The sequence below is a fragment of the Periplaneta americana genome, chromosome 11, assembly GCF_040183065.1.
Source record: "Periplaneta americana isolate PAMFEO1 chromosome 11, P.americana_PAMFEO1_priV1, whole genome shotgun sequence".
Taxonomy (NCBI): domain Eukaryota; kingdom Metazoa; phylum Arthropoda; class Insecta; order Blattodea; family Blattidae; genus Periplaneta; species Periplaneta americana.
Genome location: NC_091127.1, coordinates 110575737 through 110589853, shown reverse-complemented (window position 1 = coordinate 110589853; position 14117 = coordinate 110575737). Strand labels below are relative to the sequence as shown.

The 14117-nt window shown below is 34.6% G+C and overlaps 1 protein-coding gene across 5 annotated transcripts in view; it reads left to right on the top strand.

The window, feature by feature from the left end:
* Isha (Insulator su(Hw) mRNA adaptor) overlaps positions 1 to 14117 on the top strand; it is a 169275-nt gene that overhangs the window by 32737 nt on the left and 122421 nt on the right. For all 5 annotated transcript variants that reach the window (XM_069839880.1, XM_069839878.1, XM_069839879.1 and 2 more), the window contains exons 9-12: positions 1687 to 1814; positions 3301 to 3509; positions 8565 to 8736; positions 10315 to 10710. In XM_069839880.1, coding sequence (XP_069695981.1) covers positions 1687 to 1814; positions 3301 to 3509; positions 8565 to 8736; positions 10315 to 10710 — 905 coding nt within the window. The remainder of the gene's footprint in view (positions 1 to 1686; positions 1815 to 3300; positions 3510 to 8564; positions 8737 to 10314; positions 10711 to 14117) is intronic.

Here is a 14117-nt window from a genome sequence, read left to right as displayed (position 1 = left end):
AACTTTCCACCAAAAAACATATTGCAGGCTTAAAAAGCAAATACATTCGTCCCACTGACAGAATTATTGAGCCACTAGCTTTCACTTTTCTGTTAATTATTAAATACTAATAAAATATTACAAGAATTCCACAGTTACACTTTAGATTAAAAGGGGTTTCGCAGTGGAAAAAGTTTGAGAAACTCTGCCATAGAGGAAAGAGTTTACGGATATGTACACATGACAACCATAATCACGATTAGGTCGATAATTTCGAGTAGAGACTGTAGTCTACCACTGGTATTAGTGTTTAGTTACAGGAATTGACGAGTAGGACATAATTTGTTTTGTGAGGGGATAGCCTATACATTCGCTTGTCCACGGCTAATCTTGCTCCATAGTTGACGAAAGAAATCCTGAAAAGGCTGATGTGTTGAATATAGGGTAGTAGGCACATGCGGTACCCAGGACCTCCCCCTCTGCGTCTTGCCCCGCAAAGAAATAGCTCAGGAAGTGAGACACGGGCAGTTTAAGCCATATGAAATTTATAGAAAAAAGTTGTTGTTTTCAATGCCAGACATTTGACAGTAAAGTCATTTGACCTCTTGCACTCCAATATTTTTTCAAAGATATTGTCATGATAAGCCTGACAATCTACCTTCAACTAGTAATTCAGTGTCAGCAGACGAATTTAGCACAGATCTGTATGAAATAATGGTGCATACCAAACTTCCTTTGAACAAAGTTGTAGTATGGACTTAAACATTGCGTTAAGAGTGTTACCTATGAAACAGCAACATTTTAAGTTAAAATTTTATATGAAATATTATTGTAATATAGGCTTAAACATGTTATTAAGAGTAGTGTGTCTGATACAGTAACATTTTAAGTTAAAATCAAAAGATTGTTATGATATATACTTAAACATTCTATTAAGAGTAGTGCCTGTGAAACAGTAACAATTTAAATTAAAAGTTTACAGCAAAGACTGTTTATTCTTTTGTAATACACAACAGAGCCCTACTTTTGAAATCATTCTTCTAAGTGTGTGTGTGTTGTCCTTATGCGAAAGTAGTCAGTTTACATCATACAGTACCACGCACCACTACTCTTCATCAAGTCATTTGGCTCATTGCACTAACTCCATACTTACTTAACTTCAAAAAGTAAGATTCTGGTTTCTAGTCATAACTGAGGATTCTGAAGTGTCTTCTTCATCCTGTAGTTATCATTTTTTCGTTCATGTCATCAGAAAAAAGCTGGATTTTATTATAAAATGTCCATTGATTTTTTTCATTGAGTGCATCTTCGAATAAAATTACTCAAAGTCCAAGCAAAACATGTCAACAAACTTCATGCCAGTTTTCGGCATAGTTTTGAGATGTGATCTGTTAATAAGCATTTTACATTAGACAGTTTGAATCTTTCACTTGAATTGTTAGTACCTTTCATAATAAATTTTGTTCTCTTTGCTTCAGTTGAATTTCTTTCCTGAATGTTTTGTTTGTGACAAATTTGTTTCTGTTATTTGCTTCTCTATATTAGTTATAATTGCTGTAACAAGTAGATACATAATTTTACAAACAATCCTGGCATACTTTTTGTAAAATAGGGCTCCATGTACTTGGAGGTTTAATGATAACAATAGTAGTGATAATAAATTAAATCCATGCATTATTATATAAATTGGAATTTTTTTGTTCATAGGACAAGATCTCGCGAAAGAGATCGTGAAAGAGAGAAAGAGCGAGAGCGTGAGCGAGAAAAAGAGCGTGAGAAAGAAAGGGAAAGAAGAAAGAGAGGTCTTCCTCCCATTAAGAAGGACCATTTATGTGGTATGTATATATTGTCTTAGAGATTCCAAATATCAGGTAATGAGAGAACAGATACATTTCGCCTTCATTTTATCTTGTCTATATATTTGTGTTGAATATATAATATTTATTCCATCAGTCAAGTAAGAAGTATTGGTCTGAATTCTCAACTGTGTATCTAGTGAGAGACATTAGTCTTTCTTGATCTCATCACAGCCTCTGTAGCTTTCGCTTTTTATTTTTCTTTCTTTTTTTTTTCACTGAGTCTGTATAAGTCAGAAATAGATAACTAACACATGTTTTTCCTTTCTGCTCCCTCGTATATATATATATATATATATATATATATACACAGTCAACTCCGGATATAGTGAACCTCTGCTGACTTGCATATTTTGTTCAGTATATCTGAGGTCACTAAATCCGAAGTGTCTCTAACTTAACTTTAAATGACACGAATGAATGAAATAGTGAACAAGAAAATAAAATACTGTATAATAATTAAAATATTTCATTTTTGTGGATATACTATTACTTACAGTTGATTTACTTAAACTATGCTGTCAACCCATGTCTGCTTGCGAAAGACCACTTTCAATGTCACTTATATATTCACTTTATCTTCCAAAGAAAACACTTTATGCTTCAACATTTTTATACAGTACATTCACTGTTCGAACATTAGAAACAGACTGATCAGGTAGAAATGGTGTGACTGTGTACTCAGCCTTGGAATTTCTCGGATCACTTAATGGAAACTGGGAGGGGGTTGATGGAGTTTGAAAGCCATTGGAATCTTACCTTCATTTATGTTCTGGACATAATGTCTGTCCCCTTTTAATAAAAGAAGACAATTTCATTTTCCGTTGTTTCGATGCTATCCGTCATAATGGAAATGTTTCTGAGAACAAAAGACAACCCTTTGACAGTGAAGCATTGGAAATAACAGTAGAGTAGTGTGCCTGAGAACAGAATGACAATCCTTCGGCAGTGGAGTGAGGCAAGGTCGTCATGTGTTGCCTGGATTTACAGTACAGCTCATTGTCTAAAAATCACAAATTCTACCTTTGTACTTTGACTAAAAGAGTAAGAATGATCTCGACACATTCTTTCAATTTTATACAAGAAGATCTGACTTCAAAGAAGAATTTGTCAGGTTACAACTCTTGTAACTTCAATTTTTAAGGTTTACTGTAACCGAAGGGAGGTTTTACTATAAACGGAAATGTTAATGTACTTCTTAATGTATGCGAGTCGGGACCAACGATTTAGGTTCACTATAACCGAGTTCACTATATCCAGAGTTGACTGTGTTCTATAATTGCGTGCATATGAGATTTAATGCATGGAATTTGTTAAAAGTTGTTTACTGTGAGAATAATTCTTGTTACTTGCTTCTCGTAAACAACTTTCAACATAAAAGCGTGCAATTTCCTATTGCCTCTGAAGAATAAATTATTGTCAAGCAAAAGCAATGTAAGGAACTGCTAGTTCGTATTTTTTTCAGTTTGTAGTACAACGTTGTGGGTTGGTCATCTGTCAAAATTGGTGCATCAAGAAGAATTGTCAGACACATTTGGCGAGTATGGCGACATTGTATCCATTGACTTGATTCCTCCAAGAGGCTGTGCATTCATCTGTATGAATAGGCGACAAGATGCATATAGAGCATTGCAGAGGCTAAAAAACCACAAATTACAAGGAAAAGCAATTACAGTAAGTAATTTAAATCTTTAATACATTTGTTAGTATGTGTTACATTCGTGAATTGATATTGAGAAAAGTAAGTGAAAGTTCATACTTTATGTTTATGCAGAAGCTTATTGTTTCAGATATGATTGAGGTTGACATTGATGTCATAATGCTGCACTTCTGAACAAATGAGATTCCTCACTCTTACTGCTATAAATTTTTCAAAACTTCTTCCTTACGCAATAATTCTGTTGCCAGAAAAGGAAAATATAAATAAAACAGTTTCTCAAGAAAAATAAAGTGTGCACTAATAAAATACTAATAGTTAGGAGATTGGTAGACTACTGTAAGAAATATTAATCATATTTGTGTGCCTAGAGATCATTAGCGTATTTCTGAGAATGGAAAATTATATTTCCAAGGCTATTTTGACACTTCAGGGTTGTATACACACGGCACAAAACATTTACGGGACCAGTAATTTTCTTTCTGACTTGCTATATTTTCTTCATTTTTCTTTTACTTTCTATTCTCTTCATTTTTCTTTTCTACTATCTTCAGTGTTTTTCATTTTTTATAATTGTCTCTATTTCTTTAGTTCAACTTCATGATTTTCAGAGTGGTCCCCTAATTTTTTTGAGCAGTATATATATATATATATATATATATATATATATATGCATATATGTGTGTGTATATATATATATACTTATACACAGTGGAACCTCGATGCATCGTTCCCGTTATCGTCGTTTTCCCGCTTTTTTCGTCCGCTATTTTTGTTCCCGGAAATAGTCCCATATAAATAACGTTATTTTTTCCCAGTTCCATTGTTCCTCGAACTATCGTTTTATCGCATCAATCGTTGAGAAATCACGGTCCCGACATCATATTTTCCCGCATGGATAGTTTTCTTTTACTTTGAAAGGACGAACTTTTTGCCCTCCATTATTATTTTTGAAGTAAGAGGATGCAGAAGATGCGATCCGCAGACTGTGTCAAACTTCGCGGAGAAACGTAAAATGTATTACGCTGCCATGGTATGTGACGAGATTTGTCATCTTAGTGCAGCGCGCAAATTCTCCACATGCGTGTGGTATAGTCTGTTAATGCGGAAATTAGTTATGAGTGTGATCTGTGCTATGAAGACAGGTATTAGATTCTGAAAAGAAATGCAATTTTATAGTAACTTATTGATTAATCATATTTTTCCACACAAGAACGATATGGAGGTGTATAAACATTTGATACAGTATTGTTATGGAATATATTACGCAGTCGTCTTACTTAACGAGATTTGTTGTCTTAATGCTGTGGCTTAATGTTTAGAATCGGCTGTCCTACAACACAGATGCCGATCTCCACAATGACAAGTGTTTCGGTACATTGTTTATGTTCAACACATGTTTATATACTTAGATATGTGTAGGAAAAATATCTTTGTAGGGCTACTAAAGAGCAAGACAAGTTTCGACATTATTTTCGTGCGATTTGATAGGCCTATAGGCCTAATTTGTGATGCAAGTTCTAGTTGAATGTAATGCAATAGTATGGGCTAATGGAAGCCCGTCTACTTCAAAGAGTAGTATTAATCTAATGAGAATGGATTTGTGATAACACATCTTTATTCTGAATGTATCACGAATCTAGGTTTATGATTTTCACATACTCATTTCTGTCTAAATAATTAGTAACGACCAACATCTCATAAGGAATAGCGAACTAATTTCTAGTGCATACGTCATCTTCATAACACACACGACTTGTGCGAGGTGGTAAAATTCCACCTTTCTGTTTACTTCAGTATTATTATCATAAATTCACTATAGAATTCAGGCGTAAAATGTGCATGAAACGAAAGCTAATTGCAGATTTTTTTCTGCAAAATATAGTGTACATTATGTTCTAATAAAGGTACATTCAGTGTAGTCACTAACCATTTGGTTGTTGATTTTATATCCTATTTCAGCAAACAATAGCTTTTTTATTATCGCAAGTTTACAAACAAAATATTACGAGACACGTTCAGTATGATTTTATATTATTTATGATTATTGTTAAAAATTAAATGCATCGATTATGTGGGCATTTCCCCTTAAGTAAATCATCTAGTGGGATACCTTCATAACTGTTGCGTCTTTTATACGCCATAATACGGTAATTTTTATGGTTTCCCGGTATTATCGTTTTCCCGTATTTATCGTTTTTATTCTCTGTTCCCCCAAAAAATGATGGATCGAGGTTTCACTGTGTGTATATATATCTGTGTGTGTGCGTGCGTGTGTGTGTGTTAAATTTATTAGTTTAGGCTTATTGTAATGCATATACACAGTGGGCCAAAAATAAAAAAAAGGCACAAAATTAGAAATACCCTATTTTCGGAAATACATAACATTAATTTGTAATGAGTACACTGTTGGAAATAGAAGATGAGCAGGACTTTTTATTATGTTTTTTTAGGCTCAATTAAAATCTTATCGAGGTCAATACACAATGATACAAAAAATGTCGCTTTTAATTAATGATCTTTCAAATAATCAAAATTAAAAATGATGTTCTATGTGACCGCTATTTGCCCGCAAAACCATTTGTAGGCATCTTCTCCATTGTCCAATAGCACTGGATATTTGTCTTTGATCAAGCTTGCCCCAACATTCAAGAAGGCGTTGTCTTAAATGTTCAATATTACAAATTCTTATTTTGTAATAAACTGCTTTTTGTAGTTGTTTCCATACAAAATAGTCCATAGGATTAAGATCTCGTTTGAACTCCTGAGAGAATCTGAGAAATGCGATCTTTCACGCAATAATATTTCAGGAGGGATATCATGTCCGTATCTTGCTAATCAATCGTTGTACAATTGAAACAGACCATTCTCGCTGAGCATAGTTCCTTACAATTTGACGAGCAGATAAATTATCATATTGGTGCAAATATTTAATGAAAATCTTGTCTTCGTTGATTAAGCGATCCATTATTCACAAAATGAGAACTCAAAATGGAAGAAAACAAATGATGATAGCACAAGAAATGGCTTGGTCTGCTGAACTTATGTCACTATAATGCTTAGTTCAGCATAAACGTTTGAATTTGCACTGCCTTACAAAAAATAAAAAATAATGTTTAATAAATGGTAAAAAATTAAATATTACAGTACTTTCCTGGTCTACTTTAAAGTGAAATCATTAGCTATTGGAATATAACCATTTAAATTTTGTGCCTTTTTTTTGGCCTCCTGTGTACATAATTATATACATATTGTATTTCCATTACTGCAAGTACCAGCAAGGAAGACTGTAATTTGTCTTCTCTTCTTGAGACTTGCAAGAACAAAGTGAGGAGTTTGAAGTGCTGTCAGGCTATTGTTACCTGGCAGTACTATAGGTATCCTCATACATTTTCTCTTTCTTTTTTTAAGTTACTTGACTGGAATGATTGTTGGCGATGTGATAGCTACTAAACTGTGCCTGACCATAATAATCATATTGACGATCCAGCAGCTACGGAATATTTTAACTAAAAACAGAGCTGTGATTTAATTTTTTGACTTCAGAGGCTTGGGGGGAGGGTGGTTCAATTCTGAGAACAGTTTTGCTTCAAGTAAGTCTTATTATAATTCACTTTTATTACTGTTACATGATAATTTTATCGTTCATGAGTACTCACTATCATTTGAAACTTACTTTAAAAAGGGGATCTTATCTATAAGAAAATACGAGTTTTCTCGAAATTTAATGTAATTGTTTGTGATAGCCATTTTTAGATCACTTAAATGTGCACTTTACAAGCCAGCTGCCAGCTGTACCTAATGTGTTCTACTTTGTTTCGTGCTAATGCCCATTAGATATGTGAAGGCAGATGTCCTGCTGACACTTTGGCAGTCTTAATCAAGATGTCTGTAACGAAAGTCTGTCTTCAAAGCAGGCAACTTGATGAAAGGAATGACTAGCTGGTAATAATAGTTCTTTCAAATCTGCAGCTACACCCTTTGGTTTCACTTCCATCCAAAGGAAGCCATGCAAAGGAATTCCATAGTTCCTTAAAACCCTTCCACTCTGAGCAGGTTTTGAACTCTTCAGATGCAGTAATGCATACATGTATGTGCACATGTGCATTTCCCCATCAAATTTGTACTGTATAGAGTCTTTGGTGCAGATTGAATTTGTATTTAAATATATCTAAAATAAATGAAATAAGTAACATCCAAAATGTATTAAATAAGTTTTTAATGATGAAAAGGGGAACTGTTAAATAATAAATTTTCCCGAGTTTGAAACGAAACTTTATGCAGACACACTGCTCCCTCAAATCTGTCATTGTGAAATTGCAATATAACAACCCGTAACAATGGGAAAAATGCTCAAAAATACTAAATGCGTCCACTCAGAATGAAGCCGCTTGGCACACCAACTCACAAGAGATGTATGAAGTGTCACCTAAAGGCATTTTGTCATTAGTGCTCGGTTGCATGCCACTTATGAATTTCGGGAAATTTTGGATAGCACATACAATTTATTGTAATTCCTATATTTCGCATTGTACCTCCTGAACCCAGAAGACTGGCAGTTGCAAGCTTTCGCCTTAACACTGAACATGACATCCTGGGTAAACACCTCAATCATCTTGGCATCCTGCCATCAACAGGAAGACATGGATAGACAACATCTTGCAAAATGCCCTGCTCTGAAATCCTCCAAGGAAGCCGACCACTAGTGGGAAGCCAGAGCCTGAATGTTTTTGATTACTTAATCTTTAGTTTTGTTCACCACTTTCTCGATCAATGATAGTAAATATCGTGTACTAGCCATTAGACAAATAAATAATAATATTTCGCATTGTTTGCTTTAATAATTTTCCGAGATTTTAGGCTTGTCCGTAGATGGTTCAATACTATTTGCATTTGTCAGAACAGAAACTCATCAATCTGGTTGTAATCAGCATTTATGATGAAATATGTGTATGCTTCTAAAAATTTGAATACTCTCTAAAATGTCTTTGCATATCCTCAGTTGAATATCACTGCAGTAAGATACCTATTGTGGACAACTTCATGATAATTGTTTTTGTCTCTCCCTGTAGCTGGCTTGGGCACCAGGGAAAGGAGTTAAAGGAAAAGAATGGAAAGACTATTGGGAAGTGGATCTTGGAGTTTCTTACATTCCATGGGCAAAGCTCACTCGAGATTCTGACTTGGATGCCCTCGAGGAGGGAGGCATGATTGATGAAGAAACTGTTCCAGAGTGGATTAAAAGTGAGTTGTATCATTTTTTTTTTTTCATTAACTGAGAGAGAGAGATTCATAATTGCCTTGTTTCAGAGTCTTAACAAAATGACATATTTTATTATTTAATTATTAAGGCATAATGCATGTTATTGATAACTTCCTCAAAATCTGTGCTTCAGTGGCTGGTCATGATAATATCTTTGAAAAATATTGGAGTGCAAGAGGTCAAATGACTTTATTGTCAAACGCCTGGCATTAGAAAACAACAACAACATAATTTTTAGTTTTAACTTAAAATATTTTACTCAAAATTTATTGGAAATAAGTAATATTACTTAAGTGTTTAAAACATATTCAGGTATACAGGATGGCAATTATCTTGAATGGACTTACTATATTGAATTTTACGTACTTGAAATCTGTATTGAATCGTCTGAATGTTCCTTTAAATATTAATGAAATTTCTTTCAACTATTTTAAAACTTGATAGAACTGTATAGTATAGATATATTCATGTAGATTGGGATATGAAGTTTAGCAAAATGTCACTTAAGTGAACAGAAAAATCATTACAGTAAATCAACAATTATCAGTTTTCATTACTGATAGAAAACTGTTCATTGTTTTTCTCAGTGACTTGGAACTTTCGTTTTGTATGCCACTGGTACATAGCATTGTTCAATATTATGATGGACCATTTATCCAGGTTTTACAGTAGTGTGTTTGAAACTACTCATGGAAAGTTACACGGTTCATCTTCTATTGGTAGTTAGTGGTTATTTCAATTTAGTTGGCGAATTCTTTCAAATAATATGAAAGACAGCGTGATCTGCTTCTGTTAGTTTAGCATTTTGTCCTTCACCTGCACCAGTTTTCCTGGCATTGTCCAATATTGCCAGGGGAATAAACAAAACACATGTTTCAAAATAAATTATAATGCATGATCTAGTTCACAGTTTCCTGAATAAAATACATACTAGTGTATAAAACTGAATAAATTTTGTTATAAAGGTACATGTATAAATCTAACTTTAAAATATAAACTAAATGCACGTAAAATATGTTATTATATTGAAAATAAATAATGATTTAATACATACAATAACTTTCTTTCCAAATTCTGCCACGAGATATGTCTTATATGTGAAATCTTTATTATTGGGAATGAGTCTCAGAGATAACAGCTGTGCAATGCACATTCTTCCATACCCTTACTTTATCCTCCTTTGTCAGGGAATTGGCGCAAGATCCAAAATGCTCGCATTTGCTTCTGTAACACAAACCCTTCATAATTACTTGACAAAAATCAGTTGACTTGTAGGAAAATGCATCAACTTAAAAAGTTGTAGAGATCTTTATGATTTTTCTGCAAGGTTTTTTTTATTTAATATTTTCCACCCATGTGAAGCTAGTTGTGTGGACGAATTTACTGACAGAGTCATTGCCCAATGTGCACCATAGGAGACCTATCTATGCTACACCTGCAATGAGATGAGATGGAGATTTCTTCATGAAATAGACCCCAGTTATAATTTGTTATGGTATGTGCAGTAATAGCAGATGTTGGCAGATATTTGTGGTGTTGATACTCTGAATTTTTATTAGGTCATATGCAGCAGCAACAACAGCAGCAACAGGAACAGCAGCAACAACAGCAGAACTCTGTTCCATCCACTCCAGCATTGGGACCTGACCAGTTACCACAAGCAGATTTGGCAGTGACTGCCCCGCCACCTGGTTTCATTCCACTTCCTGAAGGTTTGCCTGTGCCTGCACCTGCTATCCCCACCACAGTGGGGCAGGCAGTTGGAGTGGACACATCACAGCCTCCTCCACTGCGACCACCAGAAATTAGTCAGGCACCAGGAGGATTGCCAGCACCAGGATTACCGGGACTACCGGCTGGAATGCCAGCAGGCATGCCTGCAGGAGCTATAACAGGGGTACCTCCACCTGGTGCCATGCCTATGGTATCTCCTTTTGCTCTTCCTAATGTACCGCGTAAGTTGTTTTGTTACTACCTTGACTAAATAACTTTATTTCTTCAATGTAAGACTGCACTCACGAAACTACCATTTTTCTTCAATATAAGACTCCTTTTCGTCTGAATATTGGCCATTTGGATAAAAGGTATGTAAAATAAATTATATCTCGGAAAGTATTTATTATACACATTTCCAATTTGTGATGTTACACGAAGTGAATCTGTCGAAGCTTTATTCATTCCCCACTGAAGTGCATCCTCCAGCTTGTGACCTTGGCTGAGATCAGTAAACAATTTCGAGACTGCAGTGAAAGACTGCATGTGTATTGTAGTTAACTCTGTTAGTATTTTACAGCTGTTCAGTGTCCTTTTAAAATGCAATATACATGTTTACCTTCAACATAGAAAAACATTCAGTTCTGGAAACTAACTGAGAATTACAGGAATTGTTCTTTGGTACCTTTTATCTTGCCATTATATACCGTATATTCTTAAATATCCCGCACCCTCAAATAAGCCACACACCCCACCTTTGAAAGGTAAAAAAATTTACAAAAAAATAGAACTTTCAACAAATGTATTCACGACAAATTAACAATTAAACACAAAATACTTACTTACTTGCTTTTAAGGAACCCAGAGCTTCATTGTCGCCCTCACATAAGCCCGCCATTGGTCCCTATCCTGAGCAAGATTAATCCATTCTCTATCATATCCCACCTCCCTCAAATCCATTTTAATATCTTCCCATCTACGTCTGGGCCTCCCTAAAGGTCTTTTTCCCTCCGGCCTCCAAACTAACACTCTATATGCATTTCTGGATTCGCCCATATGTGCTACATGCCCTGCCCATCTCAAACGTCTGGATTTAATGTTCCTAATTATGTCAGGTGAAGAATACAATGCGTGCAGTTCTGTGTTGTGTAACTTTCTCCATTCTCCTGTAACTTCATCCCTCTTAGCCCCAAATATTTTCCTAAGCACCTTATTCTCAAAGACCCTTAACTTATGTTCCTCTCTCAAAGTGAGAGTCCAAGTTTCACAACCATAAAGAACAACCGGTAATATAATTGTTTTATAATTTCTAACTTTCAGATTTTTCGACAGCAGACTGGATGATAAAAGCTTCTCAACCGAATAATAACAGGCATTTCCCATATTTATTCTGTGTTTAATTTCCTCCCGAGTATAATTTATATTTGTTACTGTTGCTCCAAGATATTTGAACTTCTCCACCTCTTCAAAAGATAAATTTCCAATTTTTATATTTCCATTTCATACAATATTCTCGTCACGAGACATAATTATATACTTTGTCTTTTCGGCATTTACTTCCAAACCTATCTCTTTACTTGCTTCCAGCAAAATTCCCATGTTTTCCCTAATCGTTTATGGATTTTCTCCTAACATATTCACGTCATCCGCATAGACACAGTTCAGTTAATAATAAATTTTATCCTAGAACAGATCCTCCAGTCTCTGATGCAGCTTTCACTTACATCATATTTATGTGCCATAGCATGATTTCCATGTTCCTCCGCACTTTTGATAATTTTAAATTTATCTCTGCAAGTAAAGGATCACAATCTGATACCTTTAGTAGTACTCATTTTCAGAATTTAAAATATAAGAGCACAAACTATACACTTATCATACTTGAACTTGATTCTGACGCATACTGCTAATCAAAATGCCATTTAATATTGTTAATTGAAATACTCATGTAGAAAGGTAATTGCATGTGCTAACTCCTTAGAAGTTGTGCAGATGGAAAATCATGCAGTGTTAACAACTTCATTTCGAATTTTTTATTTGTAGCCTATATTTCTGAAAAAAAAAAAAAAAAAAGTGTGTGGGGTATTTGAGAAAATACGATATTTATTGTTAAGAAATTGAAGAGGATTTCATATGCAACTGGTCATCTAAGAAGGAGCAAGGTGTTAAATGAACCTGAAAAATGTTTGAGACAGTTGGTATTTTATTACACTGAGTAATAACAAGAAACAGAACTTATTACGAGATGTTAGTATACTCGTGGTTTGCCGTAAAAATGCCATATTGTAGCGTTTGTCCTATTGATTGCTCACATTCACACTGTCTGGATCCACTGACGGGTACTTGACTTTGCATCATCCCATCTGTGAGTGATGCACTGAAGCTGTAGTTCTTTCTGCTGCTGTAGGTATTGATTTTGGTGCACCAAGAAAGACAAACTATGTAGCACTGCATGATGATGATGATAATGATGATGATGAATAACTTAATATGTGTGTCCAGCTATAAGCTTATTACATGATGTCCACTGTAAATCAAATACAGTGAAATCTCTTTAAGCCGACCACCAGAAATTGCACATAAAAAGTGGTCATCTAGAGGGATGGTCTTCTTAAGGAGGTATCAACAATTTAGATTTATACAGTATTTAAATTTAGCATATAGCCTAATGAAGGATTTAAAACTCAACCTTTTCATATTTCTTAGGATTCATAAGAGACTAAAATTCGAGTGTAACTAACTTATCATACACAATGAATCGTACATTTAATAGTCATATTCTCAATACTGTACAATGAAACAAAAAGTAGGCTGCAGTACTACAGTAAAATTAGAAATAAAAATTACTTTGCATTCCAAGTTAATCATTTTTCATGGTGTATTTCAAAATGGATGTTTGTACTAAATTTTTCAAACGTTTATCGATGATAATGCTTTCATATTCTTTTTCCACTTCACTGATTAAATCATAAAGCTTTTTATTTCCTAATTCAAGAGCTAGAGACCTATACATTACAATACTGCCAAGAGCATCTTTAATTGCCCTTTTAAATCCAGTTTGTCAGGTAGGCCAAGAACTGGTTAGGGAACTGTATTGTCAAAACTCATACAAACCCATCTTTCCTAAATCTTTTGTCAGAAGTGATATTGTAAATGGTCATACAGACCTCCTGTATCTTTTGACATGCAATTAGGAAAATAAATTAGTGACCTTGAGCAGTGAACCTGGTTTTATTGTTCTTTGCTGATGCTGAAATGCCATTATTCTTAAAATTCAAAAGACGATACAATACAACTACCTGAGATGACTGATAGAATGACTGAAAGTGGCCTGAGGGCAGGGCGAGAGTGAAGCATCTGTTTTTTTAGTTCTAAGAATACTGTATAGGAATAATACTACAGTATTTCCAATTTTATTTTAAATTCTGGTCGTTTTAAAGGAGGAAAACCATTTGTTTTGTGGTCAAAATCCATGGTCGTTGGTCGGGGAAAGAGGTGGCTGTCTTAAAGAGGGACAAAATACATTGGTCTTATGAGAATAATATTCTGTGCCAGATAATAGTGGTCGGGAATAGGGGTTGTCGTTTGGAGAAGTTTCACTGTATGCAGTTTTCCAGAGCTGTGGATTGGTGAGAATTTCATGTATCGA